This window comes from Seriola aureovittata, chromosome 19 (assembly GCF_021018895.1).
Source record: "Seriola aureovittata isolate HTS-2021-v1 ecotype China chromosome 19, ASM2101889v1, whole genome shotgun sequence".
NCBI classification, from domain to species: Eukaryota; Metazoa; Chordata; class Actinopteri; order Carangiformes; family Carangidae; genus Seriola; species Seriola aureovittata.
Window position 1 is genome coordinate 6113721 of NC_079382.1, and position 18023 is coordinate 6131743.

Here is an 18023-nt window from a genome sequence, read left to right on the forward strand (position 1 = left end):
GATGGCAAACCATGGCTATCACACTAAAAGCAAAGCTTTCCCAAGTGCATTTGAAAGCTTTCTGTTGAAACAGACAAATGACTAATAAAGAGAGCAACACAGTATGTGAATATAAAGTAGCTCTGCAAGTTGTTTACTGAATAAATGTCAGCTATAACAATATTACTGGTACGTTTTTCCGTGAAGTTTGAAAACTGAATGAATTACAGATTACATAATGTGATATGAAATGAACTGCTGCTAAAGTTGAACTGAAAGTGTGACCTGTCCTTCTTGAGACTCACCTGGTTTTCTCTGGACTGCTGTGGAGTTGTCAGAAGAAGAAGGAGAGAAAGCAAAGAGAAGTCCTGCATTAGTGACACACTACAGCCGCTTTTGCATGTTGGTCTACCATGCAAAACATACCACACTTCTAAGCATTGTGTTGCCATGTAAGGAGCGGAGAGCTGCCCCTTGACATGCCTGATCAAAATAACTACCTCAGTAAAAATCCCTGTGGAGAAAAAAAGCACAAAGTTTCATCTGTCCCGTGCTCTCAGGGAACCAGATTTACATGACACCTTTGCCAATCAACTCTTACACATTTCGAATATTGTTACAGTAACATAATATTCTGCAGCTTGTATCACACAGAGTGCCTCACACACATAAGAGGAGACATAAATCCACACCCACACAGAGGATTTATGGTGTTGTGAGGTTTGTGGATCTCAGGACGCTCCTTCTTAGACCCATATCATACTCCTCCACTTCCCCCCTTTGCCCCTTTAACCCACCCACCCACCGACATTTTCTTCACTGCTGACCCAAATTCAACACAACCCTTGTGGTTTCTCAGGGGAACGCTCACTGTGGGATTCCTGTAGTTCACAGCATGGCATGACAAAAAAAAAAAAAAAAAACAGAGAGAAAAAAATAAGCCACACATTAAGCTTCATCCCTTGCAGCAAACATCCTCACCAGGATCTCACCAGTGGATGACACCTTGTGGGTATCAAACATGCCAGTCTGATTTAGGGCACATGAGAGATCACTGGGTGAATTCAGTCTCAGTTGTATACGTGGTTATATGTTGCGCTGTATTACAGGATTCCACTTTTTTTTCCCCACCAAACCTGGTGCTTGTAGCCTGAAATGAATTTTGAGAAATTTCTGCAATCAGAGCCTCTAAAGAGTATCAAGGACTGACACGAGGAAATTAAATTAATCTTAATTAAATGTTGGCTCTAATGCACAAATATCAGATGTTAATTTGACTGTCTTGATCTCTGCCCAGGATGCAACAGAGGCCTTGTCCGTTTCCCACCACTTGATGTAACTGGGGATTTTCAATGCTTTACTTTATTTTTTCTCCCTGACAGCATTAAGTCCTTGTTAAATGTTAAATTTAAGAAACTCAACACAAGACAGAAATATCATTTGAGGGGAGGGGCAGGGAGACGAATTCAGTGGAAGCTGCTGGTGACGATGAGGTGAGATTTTCTCCTGTCTCCTTTAGGGATCCCAAAATGGCTGCTACTTCTCCTCCCACACGAGAAAGGATGACATTGGCAGAGGAAAGGGAAGGACGAACCATGGAAGTGGGGGGAAGGGAGATAGTGGCCAGCTGATGGACAGCAGTGCAGCTCTGGCTCTCCACAACTGGGGGACTTAGGACCCCTGAATGCATGTGCCTGATTGAGCAGGAACACGTTTTTTTTTTTTTTCTGACTGTGCAAATGCTTGCGCTCAGTAAGTGCGCCTATACAGTGTGTGCGCGTGTGTGTTAAATGCTCAGTTTCCCATGTAGATAAAACCCTTTCTCTTGATGCGACAGCATCCAGAACAAGCCAATGTGCTGTGGAGGACATGTGGTCCGAGTATAATCCCCTGCTCTATTTTACCAGCAGCTTCACCACTCAAATCCAAACATAATTTTCAGCTTGGGCACTAGACACAAATGCCCTCTGCACTGGAATCAGGCAAGTCCCTGCACCATTTTTTCCCTTTTTTTCCCCCTGACCTACTTTTTATAGTAAGATTATTGTAACTGTCATTTTTCCATGTCTGTTTATTAATCCCCAAAGCTAAGCCTGAAGGCACCATTTCAGCACTTGCTTAACAGTTTGCTTGCCCTAGCATTCAATTACTAGCCTTCCATCAAGCCTGTGAATATTTTTTAAGCAAAAAGGGCCTTAAAGTGTTCATTACAAATGCAGGATGTAGGATTCCAACAGAGGAAATGAACGATCATTTTACATATTCATTAAACAATCCAGTGTAGCTCTTAATAACCTTGACCTTATGCACATCTCATTGTAACTGAAAAAACCCTGAGGTATTCAAGAGACTTCATAATGTCACCCCCATTAATTTAATTGAACAGAAGGAGGGACAATATCCAGATCATTACCATAAAAGATACTGATATTTGCACAGTTAATAACGGGAGTGGAATCAAGTTAATATTAAAGATGACTCCGCAGAAAGAAGCAGCTTTTAGAGTTATCAACACAGCACAAAACAATAGTCCGAGGCTGCAGCAGTGGATTCGCCTGCCAAAGTCAACACATGTGCAGAGCGAGTGGTGAGTGGTGTCTAATTTCAGCTCATTGCCCTGACACAGTTAGTCACACTGATACATCCTGATCCACATGGGAGGAGAGACTGAACATGTGTTTTATGGCCAACTGTTTGTGGTGCTAAGCTACAAGCCGAGCTGGACTATTTGGGAAGAGCTGCACAGGCTCAGACAGACAGAGACTGTCTCATGATTATCATGTAATAATAATGCTTCAGCAGAGTGCTAACCAAGCTATCCCTCAATGCAAGAAACACACACCCAAAAATGGAGAAACAGTGTGGGAATGGTTGGTTTTTTCATTGCACAAGTGGCACAGACAGGCTCTATCCAACTCTTCCCATGCCGTTTTCTCATTTCTCATCTCACATGTTAATTCTGCCCACTTCTCGCGTTTCCCTTCTAGGCCAGTGGGCTAGCAGGCTACCATTAGGAATACGGCTGGCAAAATGCTTCCAAGGCCCAGTCAACTCAGTCAGTCAGCCATCTGCCAGTTTAACGAGCAGCTCCAGGGCCTCGTTTCTCCCGCGTGTATGTGTGTGTATGTGTTTGTGTGCACGACTGTGAATGCAAATGTATCTGAGTGCATGCATGCAAGGCCCCGGCCATGCAGCCTGATAATGTAACATATAAATATTCACGGGTTTGACAGATTGCTTTCATCGCTCATTAATGTGCGGCATAATCAACAGTATGCCGACAAAGACAGGTGTGCTAAGCAGTTGTTCACATCTAACTGCAACCAACTGATGAAAGTTTGATCACTCTTGAGTATCCCCCGCAAACGTTCTGTGCTCCAGGGCTGTTGAAGTATTTTGCCACTTATGGACATGTGGGCTTAGCAATAAAAAAAAATACTGTGCTAGTTTGCCAACAGACAGTTTGAATTTGACGGTGGTGTTTGTGAAAGCATTTTCCGGGCAAATTAGCCATCTCTGTTCTCATTACCCTCCTAATTATGGTTCCCAGTCTCTGTGGCATAATCAACAATCGACCACATCAGTTAATGGGAAGGCAGACAAGAGCAGCAGTCAGATCAGCTGGGAAGCTAACATGACTACCCTCCCTGCTTCGCTCTTGTGTTGCCTCAGAGCAGAAGAAAATGGAGAATAGGTGTGTGTGTGTGTGTGGGACAAAGACAGACAGACAGAGAGGAAGTAAGCAGGGGGTGGTTCATGTCCAACAGCTGACCTCCTGGGACAAATTGGGGTACAACAGGCCAGTGGTGAATTCACTCGTCATACTTGCTCTGCCCTGCGGCTGAGATATGACCATCTTTTCCTGTCCAAGCTGTCTGGCTGAGTCGCAAGTGCGCTCTTAAAACCTTGGTTTTTTTAAGACAAGGATGTCATAGTTCCCCTGTCAGCTCTCAGGAAGCTCTCAGACAAATGGACCACCACCTCCTCCTCCTCCTCATCCTCCTCCATCGACTGTTCGACACAGCCAATGAGCAAATGGGATGAAGCGAAAAGGGGGCAAGTCCAGTCCGTCCGCTTGACTACTCTGCAACCAGCACATCGCGTGCTGTCCTGAACAATGCCACAGGCTAGGCGCTTGGGATTTAAGCTCCAAACAGCTTCGTTTGAGCAGCAAATGATCGGACACATTATGAAACCTAATGCAGCAAACCCCTGCACGGAAATCTGGAAATGCATATTTTAAATGCCTGCTGTAATGCTGGCAAATAATGACATCTTAACTGTATTAGACACAGTTTAAAATAACTTGCAATCAGTGCTGTCGCGTTTAGTGAGCGTTCCCCTGATTTTTGGCAAAATGGAGTCATCCCTCAGCCATGTCAGTCTGATTTAGGCAGGCAGGAAGTGGGTCAGCAGTGGAGGAAATTTGACATGGGTCAGTTCACACAAAGTTATCCTTTACAATCCATACACATGAAGAAAAGAGTTAAGCGTGTGAGATTACTGATCTACATATGAAAAATTAATTTTTTTTTTATGATGTGGGAGTACCAAAAAAGAAGAAATTAAATTTTCTGCATCAGCAGGCATTGATCTCAAGGCTGAGAGCAGTGGTGTGTTTTGGAAGATGTAGGTTTTAACATTAACCAGTCCTGAACCAGCAGAATTAGAAAATTGAAAGAAGTTCATGGTACAGTACAAGGGAAAATGATTTTTTTTTTTTTTTGCATTTCCTGGAGTGGGAGGAAAGGTCCACTTTTAAAAGTGGGTCCTGCATTATATCACTGACACTGGGCCGTTTGAGAGTATACATAAGCACTGTATTAGCTGGAGAAAAAAAAAGCTTTGTATGCCTATATCTTTAAAGGCGTGGAGATGGAATAGAGTAGAATATTGTCGAAGTGCTGCATCTCATTACACTCCACCAAAAAAGAGATGGCCTTGGCACAGAAGCAGAGGAAAAATAGATGAAGTTGTTTCTCATCCAAACATTGAGTGTACCTTCAGGTCCCTGCACCACCTTGCAAGAGCTGAATACATTTAACGGAGAAGAGAGAATTGAGTGTTGTAATTTTAGTCATATCAGCTAATACCATATCCACCGCTTCCTCATCAAAAGTAATAACTGTGACGGGAGAGGAAATGCTGAGCACATCACCTCCAATTTAACTCCCACATGAAATATGAAGACTTTCTAAGAGAAGCTGCAAGAGCAACAACCTACAATGAATGAACTGCACTAAATCTTTCAAACACACGGGAGTATACGTGCCCGCGCTTCATATAAATTACACTGTTGTGCAAAATGCTACATTGCAATCAATGCACATTTTTCAAGGCGTTTTATAAATGAAGTTTGGGGTGACACAAATCACATTAGGTGTAGCGGGAATAGCAACGCAGTTATGGAAATTAAATCTAATTTCAGCAGTCTGTATTGAAATTTATAGTTTAGCAGAATACAATGAGTTTTAAGCCACACACGATAAGATAACTGTATGATGCAAAAAGCAAATATGAGGGAGGGGTCAATGTAGTATTTTTATACTGTATACCTGGAGGAAGACAGTAAACTTGGTGTTAGGTCAGTTCTAAATTTATAAGCAATCACTCTGAATTTTATACAGAGATTTTAATCAATATTCAGTGCTTGACACAGAAAGCTCTGGAGCCAGCCCTCTTACCTTCAGTGCAGTATCGACCTACATATCCAGTTTTGGAGCAGTCACAGTAGGTTTCTCCATCTGCCAGCGAGCAGATCCCGCCATTCTCACAGGGGTTCTCTGTGCAAAGGCCCATCATCTCCAAGCGCACTTTCTGACTATTGATGAGCGTGGGCAGCTTACTTCCATAACTGAGGTCTGTAATAATTCCCTTGAATGGTGGCAGCTCACGGACTGAGGGCAGGGTGATTGCAGATGTGCGGATGTCCCCCGGCAGCCCTCCAAGGAAGAGGTCACTGACGATCTTCATGAACTGACGCTGGGGGCGCACCTCCTCCGTCTTGGTCTGGCCATCCACAGCCAAGCCAGTCCGCAAATTGTGCCTGTTGATGGCGGCAAAGTGCCAGCGGCTGTCATTGATCATTTTATCAGAGGTGATGGTGGTCTCGGCGCAGTCGATGCTGACGCAAAGCTGCAGCTTACCCTCAGATACCTTGAGAAGCAGGAAGTCGCAGTATCCGCCGTCGTCAAAGTAGAGCAGCAGGCCTTCCGATTCTGAAGTCTTGAATTGAAATGTCAGGTCACTTCTGGAGCTGGCGTCCCAGCGCAGGTAGCGAGCCCACTGACCTTCAGAGCCAGTAAACTCTAAGCCTACGCTCAGGCCCAGCACAGTACTTAGCAGCAAGAGGACATGCCCAGGTAGGCTGTTGGGATTCATCGTAGAGAATAACACGGTGTACCAGAAGACGGAGAAAACTAGGGATAGATCCTCAGAGTGATTATAACATCTGATTATGGCTATGTTCCAGGATTTATCTGCTGAATGTTATATTCCACATAGATAATTTTGCTGTCAAGCGGAGAATACAATATCCGTTTTTTTTTTTATTTTTGAGGCAGATCTAATGTTGATAATGGACAGAATCTAATCTTCTCAGCCAAGTCTTTGCAGAGATACATGGAAAAAATCAAATTTCCACACAAAGTGCACTGATGAAAGTGCTAAGATGAAGGTATTGGGTCAGTGATTCAGGGCTGCATCTTGCGATTTTTCTTTGAGGCGACTTCCTGGGTTGAAGCACATAACCTTCATCGCCGGTCCAGTTCCGTGCCCCATGGTTTGAGGTCCCGCTACAGACACACCTACACCTTTGACAGAACTGCAGAAGAAAAAGAAGAAGAAAAAAAAAAACAGATCCCTTTGAGCAAAAATTTATGTTTTGATGAATGTGATGTGGTGGTTCACTGGTAGTGAATACACAAACTTGAGATACACAAAAATGTATACAATGACATATATGTAATCAAATACTATCCAATACAGTAGCTCTGCAAAAAACAGATCATTTGTGAAGGTTAAAATGTCACATTTTGATTGATACTGGTTGAGAGGGGTTAATTCGACTGTAATTTTTAGGCAGCATTTTATAATGTTGTTACTTTATAATAGCATACATTATTGTAATTAAGTTAGTCCAATTAAAAATGTATTCAAATGAGCAGAATAGAGAAGCACTGCGGCTTTTGTGACAAGAAGTTAAATAAAATATACAGAAGTGCCTTGCAGATAAACAAAATCATTCCTGTGAGTTTGTTTCAAATTGAAAGGGGATATTGAGAGCATCATTCGATGCAGATTTGACTCTCCATGTGGCCATTAAATACCACTAAATAACCACTAATAACATCCATTAAAGGTTTATGAGCATTTTATGCCGGGTTCCATTTCTACCAATTACCCATTTTATTTGAAGATCAACGCAAATAATCACTCAGAGTTTTAAAGCCTTAATTTGAGAGTTAAACTCCAAACAGCGGAAGCACAACACAGAAATTTTGCAAGAAAAAAAACAAAAACATAGTAGACTGCTGTTGCTGATTCTGTGATGAGTGAAAATCCATTGAGGTGAGCCAGAACATGTGTTTAGCCTCAAACGTTAGCCTGATATCTGTAAGGGTCTGCTGGGATCCTGATAAATATGACTAATTATCCACCGCCACTCTTTCTCTCATTTGCATGTCTTTGGAGGATTACAATCATAAACAGCTATTCAGAAAGATGTTATGGTGGTACCACTTCATGTTTGAATCCCACCGCCATTACCATTTTTACATTTTTATTTCAGTGAATATATTCATTGCCATCATTCAAACCCAGTTGACACTGGTATGGAATATTAACCAGCTCACTAGCCCTCGATCGTTACACCTGTACTTACTCAGTCCTGTGTAAATTTGCTCTGCAGAGCTCGAAATGATTCACATGGCGAAACCTTATATGTGTGTGTACTCTTCCAGCCCTTTGCCCTTGCAATTGTTTTGGCAGTGGGCTACCCACCAGACAAACGCATTGTCCAATCATGACAGTAGCACAGAGCCATGCAACACAATAGGCCCTTTAACCACCTGCCCTGAATAGTTAATCTTGCTGCAGCAGGCGAGCTATTGAATTCTAGTAACTGATACCTATGCTAATGCACTGTGTGTGCACACATGTGTGTCCCTGTGCTTGAGTGAGCATGTGTGTATCTTACTGGCAACAATGCGTTGCCTGGTTCAATCATTGTCTTTGTCTTAAAAGTGACTCTGTGAGACAGCACAGAGGTTTAAAGGTTCTGTGTGGTGACAGAAACCCTGAACACAGCGGTGCCAATCCAACCTACCAACACAGAGATGTGCACTGTGCTCTGTGTCCCTTCTATAAGCAAAGCATGATATCCCCATGAAACCTGAGATGCCAGTCTCCTATGAAAATTGGCCTTGGCCTCTATTCAGTTAACATGACTTATTGTGTGTATTACCTAACTGAGGCATCAGGTGTCTCTGAGCCATAGATGTGACAAGTGAATGCTAACAATGCTAACATGTTCTCTGTCAGTTAACTAAAGCACTAATAGAGATTTCTTTCCCCCAGTGTAAGACATGCCTTTTTACAACGTCTCTCACATTTAACACTAAACACAAGATTTTAAGTAAGGCTATAGCACCAGTTCATTTTCGGTTTTTTAACATTTGACGAACTCCAGTATCTAATTTAATGTAAAACCGGTCCACCTGCTAGCTAGCCCGTAGGCTTAGCTAAATGAGGCTAATGTGGTGACAAGTCAGATTTCACACGATATATTTTACTGACACTTTTCCTCACAGGCTTGTTATGAAATATGCCCTTCAGCTAACCCCACCCCTGGTGATAGCATACTTAGCAGTCCTCACTCTAGAGGGCACAAAACACAAGTTAATGAACTATTTTTGACAAAGTAAAAGTATTTGTGTTTAACTTCAATGGATAGAAACTTATAAAGACAGCGAGCCACACGTCAAAATGTGGAGGTATAACTACCTTGACGTCGTCGACCCTTAGCAGTAATGTTAGCTAACTGGTGTTCTTGATAGAGTTTTAAGTATGCTAGAATAAACAGATATTTTCCGGGATATATACACAGTGAATTATTAAAGAGAGCAGGATATGAGATGACCTGCACGGGATACCGTCACTGACTGGACATAAATGATGCATTGATGCGTCCAGCTTCGGTGCGGCAGATTTATTGACATGTTTTGTAATATAGCCTAGCCCCCCATCACGCACTGGAGACCTGTGCTCCCTGTCTATCACACGCTTCAGCCTGGAGGAACGATTTAATCCGACATCAGTCACAGCAGACAAGGGTATCCTACACTGGGAGTGCGTGTGTGCGGACCTGCCAGTCCACTAGTTACACAAAATGGGGTCCATGTACCAGCAAGGGGGCTTTAGGGGGCACCAAGCGGTCACCAGCAACAATACTTGATCATTTCAGCATTTCCACTCAATACAAAATGTGAAAATCTTAGACGTGTATTAATCACGTGTAACTTTATTTCTACATAATTTAACTACACAAATCCAACTCAGATGGTTCCTCAAATAGATCAAACTTGTTTGAGGGGGCATCAAAGACATGAATGCTCTGTGCTTTAAATGTAGTTTTAACTGCACAGTCCGGCCTTTGCTGTCATATAATGAATGGACACGTTAAGACTGTTCCAGGTGTCTGTCACCCAGTGAACATCTGCGCAAAAGTCCAATGTTATTAAAAGATAGCCTCGTATTTAACCACATGCTTTAGATGAGAAAATTGCTCACAGTATAACGGCATAATGATTCTATATAGTCTACGTTTAATATTATTATAATGGCCAACAATCCATACAGAAAAATACCCAAAAGGTGGTCATGAGATGACAGAGACATAAGTTCCTGCAGGAATATTAAATTATAGTGATGTTACTGTCTCTATTGCAAACCCCGTTGGATTTGTCAATCCCACACAGACATGCTTCCACAAAATGAGCCCAATAACCAGCGTTTATGTAGATCAGAGTCATTTTGATCTGTTAATGGAATATTTGATATCTTCTGCTGAAAGTAAAACGCTTCAAACTGATTAGAAATCCGAGCCTGCACCACTGAATTAAACAGCAGACACCATTTTTCCAGCAGCGCTCCCAGCTCCAGCTCTCCCTCTGCCTCTCGCACGGTGGCAGTCTGACTGTTGCTCAAGGGTTTACTGCCCTTGCTTTAAAAGAAAATTACCAAGCGAAATTGTGAACAGCAGTCGGGATTATATTTTCAAGAAAGCATTTGTAAATTGTGAGCAGTTCTGGCAGTTTCTGTTACCGAGCTGTTTCCCCACCGACTGAGAGACGCGACTCAGTGGTGCTGAAACTTTCCGTCTCGACGCGCATCACTCATTCACCACAGATATATTTGTCACAAATTCAGTTTTAACAAGTCAACGTGGTCTCTCGAGGTGCGGTTTCCCCCACAAATCACCCTCTCCTCTGTGGTTAAACTGCGGGCGAATGCTTTTAAACTAATCATCCAAACCATCCCATTGCGCTTAAATCCCCATTTCAGCCCAAACTCACCAAATCCACATCAGATTTACACCAGAAGAAAATTCATGCAGAAAAACTTCAGGATCCTACAACATTAATACCTTCACAGCACACCTCATGCATGAGGGACGGGATGAAAAAACAATTAAAACCACGAATAGCCCAGTTCTAATCTGCTCCTACCTTTTCTTGCAGACGGTTCCGGACGGATAAAGCCTATTTATAAGTAGGCTATAGCAAATTATAATAATCCAAAGCAAAATTCCATCCAGAAACCGTAGTATTTTTTAATTATATTCTGCCTGGGGCGATGAGATGCTGATGCTGGTGACGAGGAGGTTATTATAAGTGTGGAGCGGTGGAGGGAAAGGCAGCGGTCTTCCTTCCCCCGGCTCAGTGAACGCGCATCTCTCAGCTCGGCTCACTCAGCGCAACTGATGATGGGCCCCTTGATTTCTCCCACACTGACGCTCTGACCCGCCTTCTACATGGTACTCTGGATGATGGTGGGGGGGTGGGGGGGTGGGGGATCATTCCATTTGGCGAGAAAATAGGGAAAAAAGCCCCTCAGGACAAAATACCAATAATGAAAACTCTTTATTCCTTATTCCTAGATAGGTTTTTATATGCTGTTCGCGGTGCAATTGTACTAGCCTATTTGTGCGTTGGAAGTATTAACAGGACAGGGTGCAAAGGGCGTCTACACAGTATGCACACTGAGAACGCACAGTATGGCAGTGAATTTTTTATTTCTTATACAAATTTTCACAAACATAAATGTCTCCTCTGTTAGTCTGACTGAGATCTAGGTCTAACAGATCTAATATCTAAAGGTTTTAAAGGTGACCATTGACCACTCTGAGGATCTGCAGGCGCTGCTTACCCTCATACTACTTCTGATTAAATTTAAGTGCAAATCCAATGAGAGTGTAAATGTGACTTGTCTCACTGTGAAATTCCTAATATGTTAACACTGGGGTTCCAGCACCTTGGACACCACCCATGGCTTTAGGACTGTAGTGGGGGCAATAGGCAAAATTCCAGCTCAGTCCAGGGTTCAGCACCTTGGACAGCACCCTGGATTTTTGCATGCAGACCGAAATGCAGGGAGCTGTCCAAGGTTCTGAGCTCCTGTCAGGCAGAAAAGAGACCAGGGGGATTATGCAGAGAGGAGAGGAAAACTTTGAGAGATTGGCTCTTTCCGTACATAAAATACCACATCACCTGAAAATGTTCTAGTGCACTTCTTATAATGAAACCGATGCTTCTAGCATCACTGACTGCTACAGCTAGTAATGTTAATGATGGGTTTGTATCAAGCTGTAGCATACAGTATGCATGTGCCAGAGCCCATATGTTTGTTACACTTTGTTGCTGCTTAAAGTGACAATTAATATTTGCAGCATGACCATCACATAGCTTTATTTTTATCCTACTGCTTTTTCTTCAGGTTGCCTTCTGCTTCTATGATGATGATTGTTCTTGCTGTTAAATAAAACTAATATAAAAACAGTTTAAGTGCTACAGGAAGAAAATACAAAACAAGATAAAACTAAACAAAATACATGAGAAGATTAAAGTGATCCGAAAAAATAATCATAGGAATAAACACTAATGTACAAGCACATATTTGACAGTATGAAAACCACACAGAGTTGGAAATTGGCAGGATTAAAAACGAATACATCAAAGCCAAATCCATGCACAAGATCATATTAATTTAGCAATTCTGAAATTCAACATGCAGGCTCTTGAAAGCATGGTGAGGGACCTTTAGTGCTAGATCTAGACAGAGGGTCAGTGATTAAGGCTCTGCCTGAGGGTCTAGACCTGATTTATAGTGACCCAAGAGGTCTTCATATATCATGGCATCAGACCAAGTATTTGTAACCAATGCTGTAATACACAGACTCTCTAGTCAAATTCAAATCCTAGCCGATGCAGTGAGAAATAGCTAAAGGCATAAAAGTAACTTTTGACGTGAGGAAGATGAGACGTAAAGCATCAATGACCTTTTCTTGTTCTGTGAAGAATAAAAGAACTTGGACAGACTAGAGGTTTCTGGAGGTACTAAAACAGAAAAAAGACCTAAAACCCATACAAATTTTGCTTTATTCAGGGTAATTTCTAAAGGCCTTGTACTGCCAAGTGTATTTTCACTGATCAGACCTATTTTCAGGACTATATGGACATATCGGAGTATGCTTAACTGACTATTATTGGTTCAAGTGTTACTCTTAATGCACCTGTTAGGGCAGGTCAACTTGGACTCTTATAAGTCCAAGTTATCTTGTATCATATATGTCATGTATTTAGATTGACTCCTATGCAGAGCAGCACCTTGGTTGCCCCTAAGAACATGTCTAATCATCAAAACTAACTAAAACATGCTTGTGCTTTTCCTTATTAAAGCAGTATTTCAAAGTAGAAAACTTGGCCATGGGGGACTCCACAGGTGATGTCTGTTGACAACCATAATTAGAGTAACAAAATCTTTTCTACTACAGACACAGGTTCTGAGCCAAGACAGTGAAAAGCCAGAGACATTAACCCACTACTAGAGGAGGTAAATTACAACTGCATGATGAACCATGTTAAACGAGGCGCTAAGGTCTAATAGGACTGAATTGAAACAATCCCCTGCATCTGCTGTAAAATTGAGGCCATTTGTTACTTTGAATAGGGCTGCAAGTCTAAAACAACATCTGGGCGGCTCTGGTTGCCCTGTTGCCACCAAAACCCTGACCTGGATAAAGTAAAGAAAAAATGAAAGCATAGCTGGACTAATGGTTTGAGGACTCATAATCTCATGACTAAGATTATTATTATTCCAAACAGATTGCTAAACTTTATTAAATTCCAACATTAATGGTTCAGTGGTGACTATTGATGAGTGAACACTGAAACTGAATCATGATGATTAAATGAAGACACTGTAAAATATGAAATAATTTTAAGGATTAAAATAATTTAAGGAAGTCTGCTCACATCTTTTGTCCATGTTAAACACACCTGTGACAGCATGGGACAAAGCATTTCGATTTGCCAGTGCATCACCTGGACCATCCATGGGTTCAATATTAATGAAATAAAGCTAATCCAGTGACATATTAACTGGGTCTTTGGGGCTAATTAAAATGGAACAGTGATGAGAGCTCTCCCTAATGAGCAACAGCAGAGAGAGACAGACAGCAAATAGGAGGAGCGGGACAGAGAGCTCCATCACCGGAGAAAAAAAAATGTAAAGACATGTTACAGGACATTCACATAAACACCCGTGAGCCACTGAATAGTCTGCACAATCCTCACAACCAACAAAACGCATTCACACACAGCAACAAACAAAAAGATTTCCTCCACAAATAATCACTAAAATCAAAGACAATAATGCCTCAAGCACACTGGGTTTCTCACAAAAGGTTTTCTGCCCTCCTTTCCTTTGTACTAAAAGGCATAATAAATTAATTATAACCCTTTGATAATGTCTTCAAACTGAATTCAACACAAGCTTCTGGTTTACTTTAATAACACCCGAGTTACTTCTTCTGTAATCATGAAATTAATTTCCAGCTGCCACAACACCTGTTGTGATATTTGCAGTGTATTATATATGCTATGATGCAAAAAATAATCCTAGAGCCTACATAGTGGCTCTGGACCATGCTTAGTCATCACGCATAAGAATCGCATGCAGCAGCTGTGTCGCACATTGCTGTGATATGTGAGCAGGCTGTGAACTCAAAGACGTGACAGGTTGACCAGGCAGTCCAGCAGGGGTTTCTCACTACTGACATGTTGCCTTTACATATTTCGTTTTTATCCCCCAATGGCTTTTTCCTCTCCATTACAACATGTCAGATTGTTCTACCTGCTCTTTATGATTTTGTACCTTTCTTCTTTATTTCTCTGTTGTTACTTCCTTATTTCAGTTCCAGTTGAGAGTTTTCTAAATCCTTCCTCCCTAACAGCGAACAGCTTAGCAACCATAACTAAGCACGCTGGCCTGTCAAGATTGACTTTCTCCACATATGCTGCAGTGATGTGTGGTGGTGCCTTTTTTGCTTTTTGGGCTTTCTAAAAACAAAAATATAAGACCAAACGAGGTAGTTTTATTGGATTAAACTGGATGTTTATGCGCTCTAACGTAAACTACAAAGCATGTCCCGCTAAATAGCTCACTATTTAGATTTCACAGTATGCTAGCATTACTTCAGTGAGCAGGAGTCATAGTAGTTTAGCAGTAGTTCAGTTTGCAGGGTTAATGGTTAAATGATAAACAAAACAAAACAAAACAAAGTAAGAGAGAAACGCCCCTAACTAGCAATCTATCCACTATTCCCCACCGTGTCCAATCCATTCACGGATGCTATGAGTGCTTAGGTTTTACAGGATTTTTGTCTGAAAGTGTTTGTGACAAAGTGACGAAGACAGCAAGCTCAACAAATTTACAGAGCTTATGTTATCTTAATTAGCTAGGTACCTACAGCTGATATAATCTGCCAACTACAGTTGTCATTTCAGTCGCCACAAACAATAAGACTGCTTTTGTCTACCTGTGTTGATACTCAAAAACCCATTGTTTTATGGTTTACTTAAGATTTCAAGGGGTAAATTAGCCCCTGCTTTTTTTGTCAACTGCACATGTGGAACATGGGAACAGAAAACCTGACAGGGGGGCTTTGCCAGTTTTCTGTAATCCCACCTCTCTATCTCTATATTCACCCTGGCTTATTTTATACACTTTTTATACACTTCCTCCTAACGCACACAACACTCACTAATTTCTAAAGAAAGCTTAGACACCTCAAGGCCCTTTACTGTCCAGCACTCTTTCAAAAAACAGTGGCCTTGTGGCTCCACTATCTGCCCCAATAGTGGGAGTGTTGTTGAGAAGTTTGATCCTGAGCTGACTCCTCTCTGCATGATACTAAGTGCAGTCCTGTACAATGGAGTGTGCTAAGCCTCCACTTACTACAGATACAGCAGCTGAGCTACTAACCTATTAGCCTTCAGTTTGAACAAGGCTTATATTTAAACCACAGATGGATGACACTCTGCCACCGATCTCCGAATGTGTGTGTGCTCACTGTATGCACACTGCAAATATTCATTATCTCCTCTGATTGTTCCACTATCACTCACTTTAATCGCAGTGGCGCTGCATTTACAAACGATCGTATTTCTCTGTGAGTCACAGTGTGTGCAGGTGCCATCTGTGTGCAGATATCTTATATCAATTTCAAAAGTTGTAAAATAAATCGTGTCAGCGAATAGGCAGAAAGCACAGCAGACAGACATTGTGAGATACAACTAGGGAGACGCACGTGCTCTTTTCAGTTATATTCTTTGAACCTGCTCTCACAGGGAAGTTCAATAAGCTGGAGATTGTTCTAAAGATTTTTCCATGACCAGGTTGCAAAATAATAAAATGATGTTGTTGTTGTTGTTGTTGTTGTTTTTGCTGTTCCAAGCAAATCCCTGGTACCTGGAGGAGAAGCCACCAAGTCAAATGAGACAGATAATACTGTAGATGCTTAGTGGAGTTGATCCAATATGGCTTTGTAAACACAAAACGTCTATCATGCAGTCTCCATAGGCTAACGATGATGAAGCCATATCACAGGGTGTACTATGATGTGAAAGGGACAGTGCTTTGCTTTTAAATCAAAGAGAGATATACAAAGTCTAGAAGGTATGCTTGGAAATCATGTCGCTGTTCAAGAAAGCAAGTCTTATTTTAAACTTAATTATGAAATTACAGCCACAAGAAGGTTAGCTTAGCTTTGGCAAAAAGACGAAAGGAGGAGCCTCACTCTGTCTGAAGGTAACAAAATATGCCTTCCAGCACAAGATATATCCCCTTTATATATTCTGATTCAAGCACTAAAGTCTAAAAATGACAGGTTGTGTGGTCATGGCGGTAGGCAGATTTGCTTAAAATTTGCAGAGAGCCAGGCTAGCCGTTTCTCCTGCTTTCATTGTTAAGTACAGCTATGATATGATAGACAGTAGATATACTTTGTTGTCCCCTTTGGGAATTTTTCCTTGGGCTAATGTTGCTGCATTTAACAAGGGTCACAGTATGTGCTGTAGGAGTGTGTAGACGTGACAAGTCAACCACATACTAGTATCCATATGTAAATACATTCAAGTGCCGTTCGTAAGAACTTTAAAGCAACATTGAACAACTTTAAGACAATTGTACAACCCATCCATCCTAACTATGGCCTCTATGGCTCACACTCTGTCGTTACTGTACTAAAATGTTAATAGAACGGGGCGACCTGATGGCCGAGTGGTTAGGGCGCATACCATATGAGCATGTAGAGCCCTGAGCAGCAGGTCTCTGGTTCGACTCCTGGCTGGCCGGATTATTCACTGCGTGTCTCTCCCCAGTATTTCCTATCTCTCTCCACTTTCCCTGTCAAATAAAGGCATAAGAAATAAAATAAAACGTTAATAGAAGAAGGCAAAAAAATGAATAGGTTTTTTAAAGGCCTGAGTCGCCACTTGGGTAAAAGCTCGTACTCAGAGTGGAGGATGTGGGATGGATCAGCCAGTATTCTCCATACTCCTTTGAGCATAGACTGCTCATATGTAGATTGAAGGGATTAGCATGCTTTCCTCCCTATGACCTTCATGTCAGTCTGAACAAGACGGGCAAGAAAAGATTTTAAGTACAGAGATGTCAACATCCCATGCCTGTATCCCATATGTCTGTATGCCTGGTAGAACATACTAGAATAGATAGTAGCCTGAAGGTAAACATATTATCACAATGGACACCAATATACTTATGGGACCATACCTGATTAATGGGAGTGTTGTGGATAATCACCAGACTATGGTCACCTACTGCTCGAGGGTCAAACTCTCTTATTTAAAATAGGTGGTTAGAATCACACCAATGTCCAAAAATTCTCTACCTCAGAGTAGTGGGCCGATGTATCATTATCTCTATAGAGTAAACTACAGACAGCAGTGTCATCAGAGAATTTAAATATGTAGTTATCTGGGTGTATTGCTCACACACTCGGTTGTATACAATGTGAAAAGCACTGGAGAGCTCACACAACCTTGGGTGGGCACCTGTACTGACTGATTTGGGGTCAGAGAAAGCGTTGTTGACCTTTACAAGCTGGATATGATCAGTCAAAAAAGAGGCACCGTTTGATAGAAAATGGGGTTGACACTCATCTGTTTCATTTTCTGAATCAATAGGCTGAAGGGTGTTGAAAGCTGAACTATAATCAACAAGAAGCAGGTGCGCATGAGCTTTGGTGTCTTCCAAATGCTAAAGCATCAGATGGGTGACGCTATTAACAGGATCTAATAATGGATTTATATCTGCTTTGAATAAACAAGGAAAACATGTATTTTGCTGGACCTCGTGTCTGTCCACAACCAGCCTGATGCCATGTCATTTGAAACGGTCTCTAGCACAGTGCTTACGATCCTGGGTGAAGTCCTGGGTCTGGAGCCTGAGGTAAGATTCATTCA

General features: G+C 41.8%; 1 protein-coding gene across 8 annotated transcripts in view; it reads right to left on the minus strand.

Moving 5' to 3' along the window:
* Window positions 1–10940, minus strand: part of LOC130187347 (neurexin-3b) — a 283686-nt gene extending 272746 nt beyond the window's left edge. For all 8 annotated transcript variants that reach the window (XR_008830443.1, XR_008830442.1, XM_056404857.1 and 5 more), the window contains exons 1-3: window positions 10707–10940; window positions 5664–6802; window positions 285–302 (exon numbers count right to left, since the gene is read on the minus strand). Coding sequence is in view for 6 of the 8 variants with exons in the window: in XM_056404857.1 (XP_056260832.1) it covers window positions 285–302; window positions 5664–6360 (715 nt within the window). In the remaining 2 variants the exon portion in view is untranslated. The remainder of the gene's footprint in view (window positions 1–284; window positions 303–5663; window positions 6803–10706) is intronic.
* Window positions 10941–18023: the final 7083 nt, after the last annotated feature.